The following is a 20,276-nucleotide window of genomic DNA, read 5'->3' on the forward strand; positions in this document are numbered from 1 at the left end:
TGTCCATCCATCTACCCATGCATCCATCCTTCCATCCTCCATCCGTCTTCCATCTATCCATCCACTCAACCATTCCTCCATCTAGTCATTTGGCTACCATGGAGGACCAGTCCTCCTTGGTCTTTTCATACATTGTATTTCAAATGATTGTCATTCTGAGCATAGACAATATTAGTACCCTCCTTTTCCACATGACGTACTGGAGGCTCAGAGAAGGTTAAGTGACTTAAGCAAGTTCACACAGCTCTCAAGTGGCAGAGGTCCGGATGCCTGGTTTCAGATTTCTTGCTCTGTACCTATATATGGTTATGTCTTTTCTGAAATGAAAATCATGATTGTTTAAATTATTCTTACAAAGTGTAACTTTAAAGAATATCAGTAAGAGCAATCTTTGTAAGTATGCTTTAAAAACTTATTATGTTGTCATGCTCTTAATTATATCTCAGGGGATTCTTTTTATCAGTTTTATTATACTTGTTGAATAAAAAGAACTGGTTTTTCCTTTTCAAATGGAGAATTTGGGAAGATGAAATTAATAATGGAGATAACCACAACTGCACTTTTCATAGCTTGGGTGTCAAGAATTATGCTATTAAAACTAAGGTATTTCCACCTTAAATGTCTGCTGCAAGGTAAAAGAACAAGCTGAAGTATTCATCACTAACTTAAAACCTTACAATATTTTGGAGCTCTGGGTAACTCAGTCAGTTGAGTGTCTGACTCTTGATCTCAGCTCTGGTCTTGATCTCGGGGTCATGAATTTAAGCTCCGTGTTGGGCTCCACACTAGGCATGGGGCTGCTTAAAAAACAAACAAAAAAAAAAACAAAGACAAACCATACACTGTTTGGTTACTACTAATCCTCATGGTGGTGAAGGCTCTACCCTCACTGGGTACCTATTCAGTTAGATCAGTCGAGTCAACCTTTGATTAAAACCAATTATCATCCAGCAATGTAGATCCCCCACCTTGAGGGAACAAGGGTTTGGGTGAAAACAAGGTGATTTGATATATTAAAAGCAGTAAGGTCAACACTGCTGTGTAGACGCAGGGAAGAAAATTCAGTAGCAATATTTAAAGCTAATTTCATAGGAGGAATCTAATTCTTCTCCCAATCCTGTAAGTGTTGATGATTTTCTACATTAGAGATCAGATGCATTTCTCTCTATTACTATTGGCAGGTGTCTTTGTCACAGTTAGTGCTCTTCTTGATGGCTTAGTTTGCATATGTGAAGGTCACGCTTCCCTTTCTTTGCAATTACTGAAATGAACATGTTATCTTGAAATTTCTCATGAGGTGAGAGGTGCTAAGGATAGCAACAAGAACACTTATTCTTGAATTTACTGCCCAAATTCAACTGTGGCATGAAAAACATATCCACATCACCCGTTGGAAAGTGAGCCATCATGGGTATGTAGACGAGTGTCACTATTAGCCAGGGCATCCCGTATTGTGAGTAATTTTTTTTTTCCTTGTAATTGTGACAGCACCATTTTGCTTGGACCTCTATCAAGAAATTCTGCAGTCTCCAAATGGTGCTTTGGTGTGGTCCTTCCTAAAACCAATATTACATGGAAAAATATTGTACACACCAAACACTCCAGAGATTAATGAGGTCATCCAAAAGGTGAGTCTGGGGGTGCCTGGGTGGTGCAGTGGGTTGAGTATCCGACTCGTGGTTTCGACTCAGGTCATGATCTCACAGTCATGATATCAAGCCCCGCATCAGGTTCTACGTCCAGCAGGGAGTCTGCTTGATTCTTTCTCCCCCTCCCTCTCTAAAATAAATAAAACAAAAATAGTGGAGTCCAAATGAGTGAGATCTTATTGAGCACACAGGCACAGAAGAAAGAAGAGATCTTTAAAGATAGCGCAGCGTTCTCCAGATTGGACTGCATAATGTTTTGTGTGGGGATTACGGTTCACCTTGGCCTCTTCAGGCTCCTATTGTCCCCCAGGGTCACTGTCCTAGAGGACACAGTGGGGCAGGAGGTGTTCTTCGGAGGACAACTAGACAGAAGGGCAGGCTGTTCCCTGGAGCGGGAGGAGAACATGGGGGACAGAAGCTGGTCGGTTTGGCGTGGGGCATCTGGCGGTTAAGGACGAGTCAGACCCGATGTGTTTGTGGTCATGGCCTGGGCCAGTTTGATTGTGAGGCTCTGTCAGTCTTACTCTATGGAGGAGAAGCCCGGGTAGAGGCACAACCAGCTTCCCTGGGAGCAGACATCATGGGGTTCTGCTTGGTTTTCCCTCTGGACCTCACGTAGTGCCATGCACCCATGTGCTCTTGGGTGTGGGGTTCTTCCTATCGGTGCTTTCTTTTCCAAGGATGTGCTGTGGTTTGCGTTTTGTTTTTGTGCCTGATGGTGGCTTGTAAGGAAGTCTGCAGGCTCCTTTCAGGGACTTCACAGAGGACAGACATGTGGGTGATCTGATCCAACTTTCCCACCCAGGAGAGGAGATCCTGAGTTCCCTCAATGATCCACGTTCAAGCTCCAAGTGGCACTAACTTGAAAGTGCAGCAGTCGGCGCTGGCGTGTAGTCACAGGAATCGTGGTGTTTATCTGGGTCTGTCTGGCTTTTGCACACCCTGGGGCCATCCTGTGGGATCACAGTGGAGGGAGACCCGTGGCTCCATACCCCCGTGAGAGCTCTGGGGCTGCAGTTACCCCCTGCACTCCGAATGTCGCCAATAGTTTCTGTTTTGGTCTTGAAAATATCACTTGGCGGGGTTATTTACAGAAATCCTCACTCTCACAGTGAAATGGTGTTAATCTAAATAAGCACCAGGAGTTCGTCTCTCCAGAGAGACACTCCAACAGGCCTGGGGCAAATGGATTCCCTTCCTGGTTAGGCTTCTTTGAAGAACTTCATAGGAAACGACTCTATATCACAGCTCTCTTGTGAATTTCAATTTATATTTTATTATTTTTAAAGGGATTTTATTTATTTATTTGACAGAGAGGACACAAGCAAGGGAAGGGGCAGAGGAAGAAGGAGAAGTAGACGCCCCACTGCACAGGGAGCCCAATGCAGGACTAGATCCCAGGACCCTGAGATTATGACCTGAGCTGTAGGCAGATGCTTCACCAACTGAGCCACTCAGGAGTCCCTGTAAATTTTAATTTTCAGAAACAAGGGGGGTGCCTGGCTGGCTCAGTTGGAAGAGCATGTGACCCTTGATCTCGGGGTCCTGAGTTCAGACCCCACGTCAGGCGTTGAGATTACTTAAACAAGTAAAACTTAAAAAAAAAAAAAGAAAGAAAGAAATGTGAAGGATTTTTTCTCTTAAAAAAAAAAAGAATAAATAAGCCCTGAGTTTCTTAATTGATTATATATTATCCATTAGTGTTATTAATAATTTGTATATGATAGTGTTATGTCTTGTGCTGTGTTCTGTGATACAACGGTTAGTACGACCCCCTCTGATGCTGGAGAGCCCACGCTGCCGTGGGGAAGAGAAGACAAGCAAAGAAGTGATTTATTTGTAAGAGGAGGAACTCACTCAGCATGAGGGGTGGGCAGCTCTCGCACGGAGAGGCATCTGGAGGGCAGGGCGTGCGCGGGGCCTCCGTCAGCAGGTGGAGGCCAAAGGTTGGCCAGGACACAGGTGCGGGGAGGGGTCAAGCCCTGTGCAGCCTGAAGATGATGAAGATTCTAGAGAAACCAGAGATTTCCCGGATTCTGGCTTACCCCGTTTCAGATTTCATAGGCACTAACAGGAGCTGGTCTTTCTCATGCATCCCACGCGGCTTGTGACCTGGCCGGTGGGTACCCTCGTTTTGGACTGATATAAGTCTAACTTCACTTTGGCAGTCAGCCTCGGCTGCTTGGTTTCATGAAAGCTGGATCTGGTCATGAGACCCTTGGTGTAAAGTCCCACCCACGACCCTGGAAACTTTGCCACTTGGGCAAAGTAAAGCTACATCATCTGTAGGGTACAGGGCTCGATGTTGCAAATTACTTAGTCCTCTGCGTTATGTTCTGTTACGTGGAACCACCTACAGTGGACACGTGTGTAGGAAAAAGTGTAAGTTTGGGGGGTTCAACTTCTGACATGGAGGGCATCACCAAGAAGCATGGTGGTGGTAAGGACAGGTGTGCCCATGGGCATGCCCATGGGCAAGGCTGGGGATCACCCTCCCTGTCCCAACCTTCTGTGTGACCTTGGGCTTATCCTATAGAGAACTCTTCTCCACCTGCAAAAGAGAGGCATGAGGGAGATCAAGGATTTCCCGTGGGAGATCACTCTTCACGGGGTTACACCACAGTCCCCGGCGCCCTTCCCATGCCCTTGCCTACCTGGGCTCCCCGGGGGTTGTTCCCCTCCACCGAGCACTTCCCTGAACCCAACAAAGCAACGGCTACAATTTCAAGGGAGTACTCAGCTCCTACTAAAGGCATTTAGGCAAGAATCCACAGTCTTTCCGTGTTTTTATCCAAGCGGTGCCAGTGCATCAGTACCCTCTTCTAATTTTGTGGTCAGCATTGTGTTTGGTCTTGGCCCTGGGCTGATGTCAAATTAAAGAACAGCATGAAGACGCCATGTGAGCTTTAAGGGAGGTTAGAAAGGTAGAAAGCACAGATAAAAGAACTAGAGTGGGTTTCCAAGAATCAGAAGCATGCCAGGAACAGCGTCAGAAGCAAAACGTCAGTCCCGGGAACGTTGTCTGACGGCTTGTGCTCAGTTTCCTTGTCCCATGCGCTAAGGGTGGCTTTCTCACAGTGCGTGCGGTCTGGAGGACTGGAGAAAGAGTAAGTATCAGAAAGGATATTTAGAAAAGAGGCAACTAATGTAGGTCTGGGTCTTCTCTATGAATGCGATCTCCTAAGGATGCTCCGCCATTGTTTGCCAGAGGCCTGGGGAGGGCAGATGTCCCCTGAGGAAGGAGGCAGACATGGTTGGGGGGCCCGGGGGTTCTCAGCTGGGGTGGGGCCTGGTGATATTGTGCCCAGAGGACCGGAAGCAATGTCTAGAGACATCTCTGGTGTCCCAACCGGGGTGGAGGTGGGGGAGGGGAGCTACGGGCACCCAGTGGGTGGAGGCCGGGATGCTGTTAGGCTCCCCCAAATGCACAGGAAGCCCCCACTGTCCTGGGGAGGTTTTTCTGGTGCAGAATGTCATGGGTGCTGAGGCAGAAAAGTGTATCTAGAGAGGGCGGGAGCCCAAGGAGAGAGAGGGACAGAGGAGGGGCTGCCTGTCCAGCACCTGGCGATGGGGCTGAGTGAGAGGAGCTGTGGGCTGAGGGGAAGCCAAGAGCAGAGAGCACTTGGCCTTCACCCGTGTGTGTCTCAGAACCGTGGTGGCCCGAGCAGAGGGGTCAGGCGGGGGACAGACCTGAATTAGTCTCTTCTAGCATCAGGGGAAGGAAGCCAGGCTTTATGGATGTCTGTGTCCTGAGCCGACATTGGTGACCTGCCAAGCACCTACCTGCTCCTCCAAGGGGCAAGGGGGCCTTAGTGCCAGGATGGCCTCAGCCCAGCTATATCTGGACAGCCTGGGCCGAGTGCCTGGGAACAGGAGCTGAGAGAAGTGTGTATATTCAAATATGCCAGGGACAGATTACACTCTGCCCTCCCTGCGTCCCCGGGTGCCCTGTCCCTCATGATGGCACTTGTGCTCAGGTGCCCGTCCGCCGTCATCTTGCCTGAGGGATGAGCGCAGTCAGGGAGTGTGCCCTGCTGCGGTCCTCACTGTTCCTTATCCACACTTGGCCAGGCCCCTGCCACGGACCATCTCATTTACCCCTCCAACAACGTTGGAGGGAGGTACTAATTATCCCCATTTTACAGACAGGAACACAAAGGCTTGGAGCAGACTCGAGACACAGCTGGTAAGAGGTGGAACTGGAAATTGACACCTCTGTCACTTTCAAGTCTGTGATACGCTGCCTGTCCTCGCTGACCCATACGCAGACTCTGTTAAACAACAGAGACTGATTCTGTCCCGGTCGTGGAGGCTGGGAGTCCACGGTCACAGTGTGGGCAGGGTCCGTTCTCCGGGGTGTGCAGATGGTCGTCTGCTGTGTGTCTGCATCCTGATGTCCTCTTCCTATAAGGACCCCGCTCATTAGGGCCCAACCTGTGATATCACGTTAACTATCACCCATCTCAAGACCTGATCTCCAAACACCGTCACAAATTCTGAGGTCCTGGGGGTTATGGCTTTGGGAAGACATGATCCCGCGCAGAACATTGCCCCTTTCTTTTGCCGCTTGAACATGGAAATGTGTGGGACCGTCGAGGACACGTTCAAGCTCTGTCCTTCAGGTTCTGCAGCCGGTTCTGGAATTGCATGGAAGATAGGAACCCAAGGGGGGCTGGTTTGCTGATGACTATGTGAACAAGGGGCTCGATTCTGCAAAACAGGCAGGAGTCCCCCAGAGACCAGCCCCAGGGCCACCTGTCTGCGTCACCTGGCCCTGGGCTCTCACAGGAGCTCTCCCCTGACCCTCATGGCCCATGAATTTGCTCCCCAGGGCAGGGTCCCACTGACATCTCTGTGTCACCTGCAGAGCCCAGCACAGCGTGATAACCAGGCGTTGCCTGGTAGGAAGTCTGCACTAAGTTTGCAGATCTCCCTTTTCAGGGCCTGTCGGAGGAGGAGAAGATATGGTTCAAACTGTTTTCGTAATTAAAATACTTCGCCCAAATGTTGGAGCTAGTGCTCTTCCATGTCCCTGGGGTCCCCAGAGACCTCTGTCAGAGGACCAAGAACGCCATTTTGATTGTGACAGTACTTTGCTCCAAAGTTGATGAAGCAGACACGAGGCGTGTCTATCCTATGGGTCCCACTTATTTGAGCCTCAGTGAGTTTCTGGAGCCCAAAGGCAGACTGCGACGGCTGGTGTGGCTGGCATGGCTGGTGTGGGTGCCGGCTGCACTGGGATGGAGAGCCAGACCTAGCGCTGCAGGTGTCCCGGGTGTGAGCACTTAGTGGCAGGGCTCTGGGAGCCCGAGACAGGGAGCCAGCCCACCTGCTGACCGTGGCCGCTCTGTGGTCCTCGTGGGGACGGGCTCTTAGACATCTACTGGGCAGCGGGAAGGAGGGTCCCGGGGACATCACTTGCTCTCATCCGGGCACTGGCGGACGTGTGCCGACTGGGAGGTTCCCCTATGCCTCATCCTCCCAGGGGAACGCACCATGGTCTGACTCATTTCCTTGTTGAGACTTTCGGCTGTGTAGTTTGTTTCAAGACAGTTTGTAGTAACTTGTTGAAGCACTGGACAGCTGCTTTCAAATACTTTGCTGGATCATTCTAGCCTCTGGTTTATCTCAATATCGCCATCAGTTAATTACCCTTCTTAATCAAACTGTGCATTTTGTTTGTTTGTTTGTTTATTTTTTTTTTGTGGGGTGGGTGATCTTCTTTCTCTCCCTTCCTCCTCCTCCTTCTTCTTCCTCTTCTTCTTCTTCTTCTTTAAGTTATTTATTTACATAATCTCTGTACCCACCATTGGGCTTGAATTCACGACCCCAAGATCAAGTGCTCATCAGACTGAGCTGGCCAGGTGCCCTTGAAGTCATTTCTTCTCACAGTTTATTTCTATCAGTCTCTTGCTGCTTTCCTCAGATTTGTTGTGTTATTGTGATATGTTTACTAAGTTTCACTTTTTAATTAATAACAAATGTATTTGAGTCTGAATTTTGGTTTTGTCTGGTATGCTGTTATAGCTAACATTTGTACAATTTCTTGGATGAATATGTCCTAAATAATGTCTGTAAGTCAGGAGTTATTTGTGATAACTAAACTTTTTAACCTGTTACTTCTAAACAACCTTGGCTGAGAACTTGACACCAACTTTGGCTAAGAAATTCTAAATTCATAATATGCACCTAAATGATTCCTATAGTTTGGGATTTTACTGCATATCAGTTTCAGTACAGTTTTCTTGGATGTTTGAAAAGTGAGGGTATATATGCATACAGATGATAAATTAGGATATTTGAACTAATTTAAACTGCAGTAAGACACATATAGATGTTTATACATATATAAAACACATTACATATGTAAATATACATCTGCATTTGGGGTGTGTGTGCGTTCTTTATTTGTAGGTTTAAGATTTTTAGATCTTCCCCTCACGCCACCCAACATCTGTGTACGTGTGTGGGGACTGACAGTGTGGGACATGTGTACTGAGCACCTGCTATGGGCCAGGCCTGGCCGCGAGACACCAGAAGGTCCATTTATTTTAATACCACCACATCCACTACCCCCACTTTTCTCAAAGCTTGAAGCTGACAGTTTAAATAATTTGGGTAAGAGCATGCAGCTGATAAGCAGCAGAGACAAGGTCTTAACCCGAAACAGGGGTCCATCTGCTCGATTTGATTTTTCAAGGACTCTCGGCCTGGTCTTACAAAGGCTTAACGCCATCCACTGTTTGGTCTTATCAAATTCCTTCCTTACTTCTAGTCCTTTTGACTTCATGTATTTTGGTGATATGCTCTCGAGTCCATAAATTTCCTTTTTTTTTTTTTTTTTTTTCATAATAAGACAAGCTTTGTTCTGTTTATTCACGAGTTTTATCTTGGTGGCTGTTACCATTTCTAGCTTTTTTGGTTTTGCTTGATATTTAAATCTTTTGTTTTCAGTGCAGTGTAACAACCCAGCTGGCCTTTCATAGCATTGTCTGTGCAGTAGATCGTAATCTTAAATGAGAAAGGAGTTTTTTGGGGCTCCTGGGTGCTCAGCCAGTTGAGCGTCTGACCCTTGGTTTTGGCTCAGGTCTCGATCTCAGGTTGTGAGATCGAGCCCCGAGTCAGGCTCTGTGCTTAGTGCAGAGTCTGTGTGAGATTCTCTCTCTCCCTCTGCCCCTCCCCCTCTAAACACACATGCTCTCTCTCTCTCAAATAAAAAGAACACAGTTTTGTGTATTTTGTGCATAGCTATATTTTTAGCACCTATACCTGGACCTGGCTTACAGACACACCATAAATATAGATATTTACTGACTAACTTAATTAACTGGGTCTGAAACCCTTTGAACTGGATGTTTGGACCTATTCAAAGTTATTGTTGTGAGTGGCAAGTTTAGAGTTATTGTTTAATTCTCTGTTACAGTTTTAAAATTTACTTTTGTTCTTGTGGTTACCTTTTTCCACTCTTCTTCTTTTTTTTTTTTATAGTTTTTATTTTTAGGGACACCTGTGTGGCCCAGTTGATGAAGTGTCTGCCTTCAGCTTGGGTCATGACTGCAGAGTCCTGGGGTCAAGTCGCACACTGGGCTTCTTGCTCAGAGGGAACCTGCTTCTCCTTCTCCCTTTGCTGCTGCCTCTGCTTCTGTGCACACACACTCTCTCTCTGTCAAATAAATAAATAAATCTTAAAAAAAAAAGATTTTATTTTTAAGTCTTCTCTATACTCAATGTGGGTTCGAACCCACAATCCCAAGATCAAGAGTTGCACACTTTGTGCCAGTGTCCCTCCCTTCTGTGTTTCAATGCTGAGCTTCCCTCTTATAGTGAATGCCTCTCACTGGGGTGGGAGGTCCTGCCTCCATGCCCATCTCCATGCCCACCCTTCGCCCCTTCTGTAGCTGATGGGGCCTACCGTTCTAAAGATTATCATCCTATTAACTGGCATCATAATCATCAGACATTGGGACTTCTAATTTCAGTTATAACCTTCCCATTATAAACTTCTAATGTTCACAGTTCTTTTTAAGAATTATCACGGACATATGGATTCAACTTAGGACTTTGTTAGCTATTATTGAAAAATCAATTTTGGGGCTGCTGGCGGGCTCTGTTGGAAGAGCGCATGACTCTTCATCTCTGGGTCATGAGGTTGAGCCCCACGTTGGGTGTGGAGATGACTTAAAATAAATAAACTTTAAAATCAGTTCTCTATTTGAATGGTTTCATGGCTCAGCACCATCTTGATGGTATCAGAGATGTATCACATTCTTTTTTTTTTTTTTAAAGATTTTATTTATTTTCTCTCCTACACGGTTGTTGGAAATGCAAGCTGGTGCAGCCACTCTGAAAAGCAGCCTGGAGGTTCCTCAAAAAGTTGAAAACAGAGCTACCCTACGACCCAGCAATCACACTACTGTGTATTTACCCTAAAGATACAAATGTACGGACCCAAAGGTGTACATGCACCCGAATGTTTATAGCAGCACTGTCCACAATAGTCAAACTATGGAGAGAACCTGGATGTCCAGCAACAGGTGAATGGATAAAGAAGATGTGACTTTATATATATATGCATGCACACACACTAACATGCATGCGTGTGCGCATGCACACACACACACACAGGAATACTATGCAGCCATCAAAAGATGAAATCTTGCCATTTGCAACGATGTGGATGGAACTAGAGGGTGTTATGCTGAGCGAAATAAGTTAGTCAGAGAAAGACAATTATGATATGACCTCCTTGATACAAGGAATTTGAGAGACAAGACAGAGAATCTTAGGAGAAGGGAGAGAAAAATGAAACAAGACAAAACCAGAGAAGGAGGTAAACCATAAGAGACTCTTAATCTCAGGAAACAAACTGAGAGTTGCTGGAGGGGAGAGGGTGGGAGGGATGGGGTCCCCTTGGGGAGGTGCCCTATGAGATGTATTGTATTCTTACACTGAGTTAACTCTTCCTCAGGTTGGGTTCCAGGAACTTATTTTAGGAGCGTTCACAGGTAGCCTGGGTTCTTTCTGCTTGGACATCTGAAGATGGCCTGCGCGCAGGAGTTCTGGGTTTGTCCTCTTTCCTCTTAGAGCCAGAGTTTGTGGTTCACCAACACGGACCTTTAATTTTGCAGAGAAACTATCTGAAGCTACATTAATTTTTTTTTCCATCTTAAGAAGCTTCTTGTGTTGGGGCGCCTGGGTGACTCAGTCGGTTAGGTGTCTGCCTTCACCTCGGGTCATGATCCCAGCGTCCTGGGATGGAGCCTGGAGTTGGGCTTCCTGCTCACGGAGGAGCCTGCCTCTCCCTCTACCCTTCATCCCTGCTCATGTTTTCTCTCTCTCTCTCTCTTTCTCTCTCAAAAACATAAACAAAATCTTTAAAAAGGAGAGAAGCTTCTTGTGAACTCTTGGATGTGTATTCCACTTTCAATTGGAATTCCAGATTTTATGAGATCTGTTAGATACTTGTCTGCTTGAATGGTTGCGCCTGTTCTAAGAAAGGCTCCGAAACACACAGACTCAGGGGTTCTTGTGAGCAATAGGGAGTTTTCTTCCTTCTGTGGTTCCTGACTCTGCTCTGGCCCCTTTTCTCCCCTGGGTCTGGAGTCCTCCTAGGCTTGGCTCTCCCACATCTGTCCTGGATTGTCTCATTTTCCTTGTGTCTCGTGGTTGTCCTCTGGGGGATGGGACGCATCCTAGGTTGGTTCTGCATGGAGATTTGTCCTATTGCCATTTCCGGGGATGCTGCCCATCTGCCGTTGGCTGACGGTAGAGTCAGCGGCTTAGAGGTCAGTCTTCAGCCCAGATTGCAGCTTCTAATTACTCCTTTCTTGACCCTCCTGGACTCGTTATGAAAATACAAGGCCGAGATGGTCTATGTTTTCTCCTCTCGTTCATGTAATCAGCTCAGATGAAGAGCTTTCTCTCTCCTGTTCACGCGTTGGCCTCATCACTTGACCACAAGGGTCACGATGCAAGCCTTAGACATAGTGGATCGCGCTTAGCCCATGCAGGCAAACAATGGCAAGGGTATGAGTGCGAATGGACTGAGGGAGGAGAGGCGCCAGGCCTTGCTGGGGTTGGAGGGCACTGTTCAAGTGTGCTCCAGCCATGGCCCAGGAGGACCCTGCCCTGTCTTTGGGCTGGCAGCAAACCATGACTTTGCAGAGCATCTTCTCTCTTCTGGGGCAGCTGTTTTTGGCTCCTGTGTTGGTGTGGCCTGGGACATGAGGAGAGTCTCCTGGTGACCCCAGGGACGTGTGGTTGACCTCCCAGACCCTCTTTACTCAGCCTTGTCTTTATGGCATGTAGACCATTTCAGGATTAAAAATAGAGTAATGTTGCCTTAGTCACTTTTCTGGATATCATTTTCTATTTCACTTAAATCATTTCTGAGGATAGAGTTGTTTTATCTTTAGAAAAAAGGCATGGGATTTTTGTGTGTGGGGGTCACTGACTAAGAATATGTTTATGATACCAGATTGTTTTACAGAAGTCTGGTGCTCATTTGTCCTGCCAGCGGCAATAAAGGATCAAATATAAGTGGTTGTCCTCTATCTTCAGCAAGTCTTGGGTATCGTAGAACAAATACATGGTATTACCCAAGAACATATATATTTTTAATTTATTTATTTGAGAGAGAGAGTGAATTTGAGAGAGAGCATAAGCAGGGGGAGGAGCAGAGGGAGAGGGAGACACAGACTGTCTGCTGAGTGGGGAGCCTGATTCGGGACTTGATCCCAAGACCCCAGGATCCTGACCTGAGCCAAGGCCAGCCGCTAATCCAACTGAGCCCCCACCCGAGTGCCCCCAGAGAGTATATTTTGGAGGAGGAAATGTGGACAATCATGATTTTATGTTTTATGTAGCTGGCGTGTACTGGGGACATCTGCTGTTCCTACAATGAGCTCAGTTCTGGGGCCCCCGTGCTGGATGGTGGACGGCGTTTGCAGGGAGAGTCCATGAGAGTGTTCTCAGGGCTCAACTCTGAGATGAGAATGCGAGAGCCAGTCACCTGGCCTGGGGAGGCGTCGGCGTCCTGCTGGTGACCTCGGTGGATCTTTCCTCTGGTGGCCGGTCGTGTCTCTAAGGCTTCTCCCCCTCTTGTCCCCACACAACCCCTAAGAATCTTCCTAAGGCAGCATGACAGAGTGGGAGACACCCACGTGTGCTGTTTTGCAGGCAAATCATACGTTCCGTTTCGTGGACAAGCTAAAGACGTTAACAGGAATGCTGCTGAAAATGTCCAGCATGTTTCAGAATGGAGGAAGTGACCAGATGCTCAACCAGATGCAGGTGAGTGACAGCCGCCTTCACACCAGGGGTAGAGGCAGTGGGAGCAACTGCAAGGGTGCACCTTGAACTCGGAGTGGCCCCTCAGAGGAGCCCACAGAGCCCCTCGGGTGTGGTTGTCTGCTGACTAATAATATTGATCTAGAGTTGAATGTGTAAATCAGCTTTGTGAATTGTCAAGGGCTTGATTCGTGCCAGATGTCATTATTATGAGCACGATGAATAATTTAATAGTATTTGCCTGTTCTTTAAATTCCATAAATGGAGGGGCTCCCGGGTGGCTCAGTCAGGGAAGCATCTGCCTTTGAGTCAGGTCATAGCTCAGGGTCCCGGGATCAAGTCCCGCATCGGGCTCTCTGGTCAGTGGGAAGTCTACTTCTCCCTCTCCTGCTGCCCCTACCCCTACTTATGCTCGCTCTCTGTCAAATAAATAAATAAATAAATAAATAAAATCTTTTTAAAAAAAAATTCCGTAAACAGAGGCACAGTTCTGTACCTTAATGCTCTTCTGAGTGGTTTGCATACTTTTCCAATTGTGGGTCTACTTAAAGGGCCAGTCATCACTCCCTGACATGCTGTATCTACAACCTAACATATTCCAAAATTCTGGGGGCTGTGGTTTAAGATGGCCAACTCCTGCCCGACGGCTGTGAACTTCAGAACTTCACAGGAGGTAGGCCCCATCATAACCTGGGGACGTTTGTGTAACCAGAAGTCCCCTAAATCTGACCGCAGAAGAAATCAGGGTTACCTTTTTATTCTGTTTGGTCTGTTTCTTATGCACCAGACAAGTAGTCCAAGCGATTCATAGCTCAGGAGCCTGCCCGGCTGGCTTTGATTCCTGGTCTAGCCCAGCAGTGGAGTGAACTGTCCCAGAGATGCGGGCAGTTTCCGAACCTGGGGGGTCCCGTGCCAGGGGTCCCTTGGCTTCTGGCAGTAGGCCTGGCAGGGAGCTGCTGGCCTGGGGCAAACCCAGGTGGTTTCAGAGCCCAGAAACAGCCATGAGTCCCATCCTGGTGTTTGACAGTCTGTGATGCTGGTTCTCAGCAGCCCCCTCTGTGTGAATGCAAGGGCTATTGTCATCTTCTTGAACTTGTTTGCTCACGGATTAATTTGTTAATACTGGGATCAGCAGGCTTTTTCTCTAACGGGTCAGATCATAGATAGCTTAGGCTTTGAGAGAGTCTGTGCTGCCATTGGAAGTAATTACATGGAACATCGTGAACAACAAACGGAGAGTTTCCGAAGTCATGTGAGCACCTAACTCCCCACCACCCCCAACCCCGGGATCCACGTGGCTCCGGGGAGAGGTCCTCCCATGAGCCAGCACCGTGTGCCAAGCAGCCGTGTTAGAAACACAACTCCTTCTTCCATTGCCTGAGGTTCTCGTCTTTGAGGACAAAGCGTGGTGAGTGGCTCCCCATCTCCCAGTGTGGCAATCATGATCGGGGAGTGTGAAGAGCCCTTGGGGGTATACCGTCTGACGCCTGTATTCCACGCCTGGCTCTTGCCACCAGACCAGACCCTTTCTGCTCAGTGAAAAGCAAATGATCCCCTCTCAGAGATGTGGACGAGCACAGATGATTAATACACAGGAAGTGCTCACCCTGGTCTGGCCTGCGGCAGATGCCCAACAAAATTCCAGTAAAAATAAAAGTAAAATAAAAGTGCGCCCCAGTGTTTCATAAGGAAATCCTGTCATCCGTATGCAAGGGTCATAGAATCCTCACATCCAGGAGGCAGAGGCTGAGGAATCACAGACCTGAATTTAGAGGGTGGACACTGAGAATTCCTTCCTGGAAGTCCTAAGTTTCGAGGCTGTGTGCTCACACAGAGTCAGGTCATGTGTCAGTATTCTCTAGGGAATGGACAAGTTCCAGAATCAGTCCCCGTTCTGCCAGCCCCCTCCTTGCTAAGTCCTGGCTCTGGCCTCACGACCTCAGAGTGTCCCCCTCGGTCTCAGTGGGCTGTTGGCCGTTGCCAGGGGCATCGATCAGGAGGCAGGCTTTCATTCCAAGCTCCTTGGGGAGCCCTCCTTAGTGAAAACATTGGCGAAGAAGATTTGGAGCCATCAGTATGAAAGAGGGATCACGTGGATCATGATCTGTGAGTTTCTTCCGAAGATGACATTTGATGGCCAAAAAAGGTTCAGGAAATACAGAAAGCCTTCCACAGTGGTTTCTTGTGAGGGACCCTGTCTCTACAACTGGCATGTGGAAAACACACTGGAAAAGAGCTTTTAAAAAAGCTATCTCTTTAGTTTAATATTTGTTTGTTTGTTTTTAGAGAGAAAGCGTGTGCGTGCCCATGGGTGTGTGAGCAGGAGGGAGGGACAGAGAGAGCCTTAAGGATTATTTTATTTCATTTAAAGTAGGCTCCATGCCCAACATGGGGCTTGAACTCATGACCAGAAGAGCAACAGTCATATGCTCTACTGACGGAGCCAGCTAGGTAGGCACCCTGTAAATGAGCTTCTATAAAGAATCACCCTCTCCTCTTGTTAGAAAATTCTCCTGAAAAGTCAACTCTTACTTCATTCTTTGTTTTCAGTGGCCGTGCATAATTTTGATGACAGTCTGAATTGTCAGGGTCAATACTCTTGTTTTTCATGGTGGGGTCCTAATCAACAGTTATCCTGTCATTTACCATGATTTTTGGAACCTCTTTGACCAAGATTCATTTTACGTGTCTTTTTCTTGTATGATGAAACTTCAAATAAATCTAAGAAGAATCATTTAGTAAGAGGAAATGAGATTATTTTTATTTACGCTGTGTTATTTTCCTTAGGAAGCCCTGAGGAACAAGTTTATAAGAAACTTTATAGAGAGCCAATTGCACATTGATGTTGATAAACTGACGGAAAAGCTCCAGATTTATGGTAAGTAGGTGGGGTGTGTGAGTATAAGTGGTGGGCGTGTCCATGGGTGTGTCCTTTAGGTGAGTGGGTGTGTCTTGTATGTGGGCGTATCCATGTAAATTAGCGGGCGTGTCCACTACATGGGTGGGCGTGGCACAGTCCACTTACCCAATGGCCCGCCACTGGCGCCCTCATCCTTCCACCTCCAAGGTTCTGGGTGACACTGACAGGTTGCTCTTCCTCCGAGGTTCCTCCTACCTGAAGTTTTCTGATTTATGGAGTCAGGGCTTGAGTAGCAAGGAAAGTGGTCAAAAAGGAAGGCCTCTGATGTGAATGCAAGAATTAATGAGACTTAAAACAATTAATGAGTTTTTGAAACAAATGAGTGTTTCTGAGTTAATAGTTGGTTGAAAGCAGATACATTGACTTGAAAATTTGGAGCTCAGGTTAAAAAGTTCTATCAGCCCACCAGTGGTTGTATTGCGTCTCCCTAGTTAATGCATGAGTTCATTTAGATATTGAACAACCATTCACTAAGAGAGCTGGGTCCTGTGTCAGGATCTGGAGCCCCTGCTCACTACAGCCCAGGGCACAGATGGCCATGTTAGGAACAGTGATGCGGTGGCAACATTGGGTTTTGTCAGGAGCATCACAGGCAGGATCTCAGGAGCCCTGCTCTGCTGGGTGGTCCCCTGAGGGAAGGGAGGGAGTCTCTGGCTTCTGGTGCTGCCTGTGCCCGGGAAGGGGCTGGTGGCCACCTGTGGTGTGGGGCAGAGGGCTAGGCATTGCGAGAGGCACCATACTTCCCTCTTCTGAAAAACACAGACATGGTGAATTTACTCCCATAGAAAAGGTAATGAATTTAAATTATTTCCCTTTTATTTTATTTCTTAAGCAGGCTACATGCCCAGTGCAGAACCCAATGTGGGTCTAGAACTCACAACACTGAGATCAAGACCTGAGTGCGTCCCTTAACTGACTGATCCAGCAGGGTACCCCAGGTTAATGATACTTGAAAATAAATGTCACTGCCTTAAGTCATTTTTCAAGTAATTAAAAGTACTTCTGTATGTTTTACAAAGATTCTTTCTGTAACTCTGTAGGTAGAGAATTTGATCACCTTACTCCATGCATCCTTTTAAAATCACAGGCTGGATCCATTGGAAGAGCTTGCCAGTCTTGATCTTGGGGTCATGAGTTCGAGTCCTACGTTGGGTGTGGAGATTGCATAAAAAATGAATAAATAAAACAACAAAAAAATAAAATTGTTAGAGAGATCATCTATTTCTCTGCATTAGAACCAGCATCTGGAGCCTGTGGCCAAAAAAGGAGCATTTGCAAGTAATTTGTAGCAATTTCACAGAAGGTTTGTCCAGTCAGGCTCTTGATTTTATTCCTTAACTTTTTAAAGGTAACTGTTGGATTGTTACAAAAGCAATTTATGCCTGTTGTAGAAATATTAGGAATACAAAGAAACCAAAAAAAAAAAAAATCTATGCATAATCTCATCATCAGAGGTAGCCTGGGGCTAATTTTTCAGACAGATTTGCACGGCTCATGCGAGCGCGGGTATGTGTATTTTCACAAAAATGATCACACTGTTTACAGTATTCTGCAAACAGCTCATAAATGGATGCTGGCGGTTCCTGCGTGGTACAGTTGGTTAAGCATCTGACTCTTGGTTTTGTCTCAGGTCATGACCTCAGGGGTTTTGGATGGAGCCCTGCATTGGGTTCCTTGCTCAGCGGGGGTTCTGCTTGGGCTTCTCTCTCTCCCTCTGACCCTCCTGGTGGTGCTGTTTCTCTCTTTCTCTAAAAATAAAATAAATAACATCTTTAAAAAAATAAAGAATTGGATTCTGTTGCAAAGATTCTTCATGTCTTTCAGGACTTCTTGTTCCTAAAAGTCTCCTGTCCAGCCCCCTACCACATCCAGCCCCTAGCACAACCTACTTTAAACTTATTTAGCTGTTTCTGTGGATTGTATCTTTGTATCATGGCCTGATACATTACGTATAGTTCTATCTTTACATAGCAGTTAATCCATTTCCCCCGCTGGGAGAGATACAGCCTTGCTTCTTCCTCCTGGCCCCATCGCTCCCCTGCGGTGATGTGATCGTTTTCCTTATAGCCACATCACGACCAGATGAATACAGTTCTGTGCAGAATTAGGCTGCAGGTTATAATGATGTTTCCTTTCTCACAATGTTTCCCTCTTCCTAGGCTTTCTGTTCTTTGGCTCCCCAAGTCCCCTGCCCTCCATGCCAATGTGCCACCCTTCTGGGGGGCGGGGGGACGGGTTCCCTCCATCTGTGTGGACAGACACCTGCTGGCTTGCCTTCCTGCCCCTGGGGCTGGCGGGTGCCCCTGAGTGCTCCCAGGAATTGCCTGCTCTGTTCTCCCAGGTGGGAGACCGAGTCTCCTGGACTCTTCAGCCTCCCCACTCTTGTTTTATGATCCTGTTTCGCTGGTTGATATCTTAAAATGTCAGTCTGCAAGAGGGTGCATGGGAGAAGCATTTCCTGAGCAATTTTACTGTATAAATTCACTGTTACATCTGAAGGGTATGTGGGAATATTCCCAATTTCACAGATACATTTTGATTTGTGTTCCTCTCTCTCTCTCCCTCTTCATACTTTTATTTTTTTGATCAGTCTTGTCAGAGGGTAATAAATGTTGTTAGTTTTTTTTTTTTTAATAAAACAAATGTTTGGCTTTAGTGATAATTGTGTTTATTTTCTATTTCATTGACTTCTGGGTTTTTTTGCATGTTTTTGTGTTTTGTTTCTGGTTCTGTCCTTTCACACTCTTTGGTTTGTCACCTTTTTTCTTTTTTTTCTTTTGGTAACTTCCTGAGAGAGAGAGATTTAGATCTGTGATTTCCACCTTCTTTTTCTTTCTTTGTGTGTGTGTGTACACACATACTTATGATGACACGCTTGCCTCTAGACATTGCCTCATTGCCTCTCATAGGTTTTGATGTGTTCTGTTTTCATTAGCATTCACTGTAGTGTGCTTTTCTGATCCTTGGGTTGTTTGAAAGTTTATAGCTTATTTTCTAAATATCTGTGATTTTCCATTTATTTATTTACTTTTTAAGATTTTATTTATTTGTTTGTTAGGAACATGGTGGAGAGAGCACAAGCAGAGGGGGCAGCAGGCAGGGGGAGAAGCAGGCTCCCTGCCAAGCAAGGGGCATGACACAGGGCTGGATGCCAGGACCCTGAGATCATGACCTGAGCTGGTGCTTAACTGACTGAGCTCCCCAGGTGCCCCCTTACTGTTTTTTTGTAGAATCATTCTATCTGTTATTCACAGGTGTGTGTGAAACTTCCCATTCGGAATGTGGACTTGTCTGTTTGTCCTTATGTTCTGTCAATGTAGGGTTTATACAGTTTGAGGCTGTGTTTTGTCTTTTATTGCTAACATGTTAGATATTTATATTTTCTTCCGTCGGCTTAGTTTGGGGCTGCTGGGTGAGTCTGCTGGTAGTGTCCGTGGCGGGTGAGGCCTGCTATTATGTTCTGTTTTCAGGTAAAACAGCGTTTCCTCTCTGGGATTGGGGTGCAGGAGTTTGCCGGCTCAGTTCCCTGCCCACCTGAAGCTTTCGAAAGGGCTCCTCCTTGTCTGAGTCCCTGGCCTGGCTTCCTGGGTGGTCGAGACAGCATATTTTATTCCCTAGGAGATGGGGCTATGAACCAGGCCATCAGGACAGGACCAGAGCCTGCACAGCTCATGGTGTGGGGAACTGAATGGGGCAGAGTGTGCGCTGAGCCCCCTGCTCTGCCGACGGGAGAAGCCATGGGCTCTGCCTTCTGCTCAGCTGCCTGCAGGGCTGTGAGTGCGCTCTGATTAGGGTCCCTGGAGACAGAGGCTGGAGGCTGTGTTCAGCCACGGCAGGACTTCAAACAGATTCTTGGCTGGGGCATGGTGGGACAAGCAGCCCTAAAGCTCTAAGGCCCTTTGTCTTTTTAGATTTGTTTTAAAAAAGTATTTATTTGAGAGAGTGAGAGCAGGAACAGCGGAGAGGGGGAGAGGGAGTGGGGGAAGCAGACACCCTGCTGAGCAGGGAGCCCGATGCGGGGCTTGACCCCAGGACCCCGGGATCACACCGTGAACTGAAGGCAGACACATAACCATCTGAGCCCCCCAAGCACCCCTTGTTTGTCTTAACTCGAGGCAACCTGCATGCACCCCAAGGTCCCTGATGGGACGAGGCCATTGTTCATCGTTCTGAGAACTGGCCTGCCGGCTCCATCTACTGTGTCGGCTTGAGTGTTGATGGGCTGCCTGACTCCAGTCATGTGGGGCCAGAAGACCATGTCCGTGACAGGTGGGGCCGAGTCTCCATTCCCCTGCCTGGGCAGGAGCAGGACTGGCCACTCCGGATTATACTCCCGGTTTCCTAAACACGCTCTCTGGTGGGAAAGGCCCGGGAGCTGTCCTCAGCCATGGCTCTGAATTAAACCCCAGTGGGTGAGC

The 20,276-nt window shown here is 47.2% G+C and overlaps 1 protein-coding gene across 1 annotated transcript in view; it reads left to right on the forward strand.

Moving 5' to 3' along the window:
• The window catches only part of ABCA13 (ATP binding cassette subfamily A member 13), a 319,855-nt gene that overhangs the window by 101,778 nt on the left and 197,801 nt on the right, over positions 1–20,276 (forward strand). The window contains exons 28-30 of the mRNA XM_059397601.1: positions 1,489–1,628; positions 12,828–12,941; positions 15,726–15,816. Of these exons, the coding sequence (XP_059253584.1) occupies positions 1,489–1,628; positions 12,828–12,941; positions 15,726–15,816 (345 nt within the window). The remainder of the gene's footprint in view (positions 1–1,488; positions 1,629–12,827; positions 12,942–15,725; positions 15,817–20,276) is intronic.

The sequence above is a fragment of the Mustela nigripes genome, chromosome 4 (assembly GCF_022355385.1).
Source record: "Mustela nigripes isolate SB6536 chromosome 4, MUSNIG.SB6536, whole genome shotgun sequence".
In the NCBI taxonomy this organism is placed as follows: domain Eukaryota; kingdom Metazoa; phylum Chordata; class Mammalia; order Carnivora; family Mustelidae; genus Mustela; species Mustela nigripes.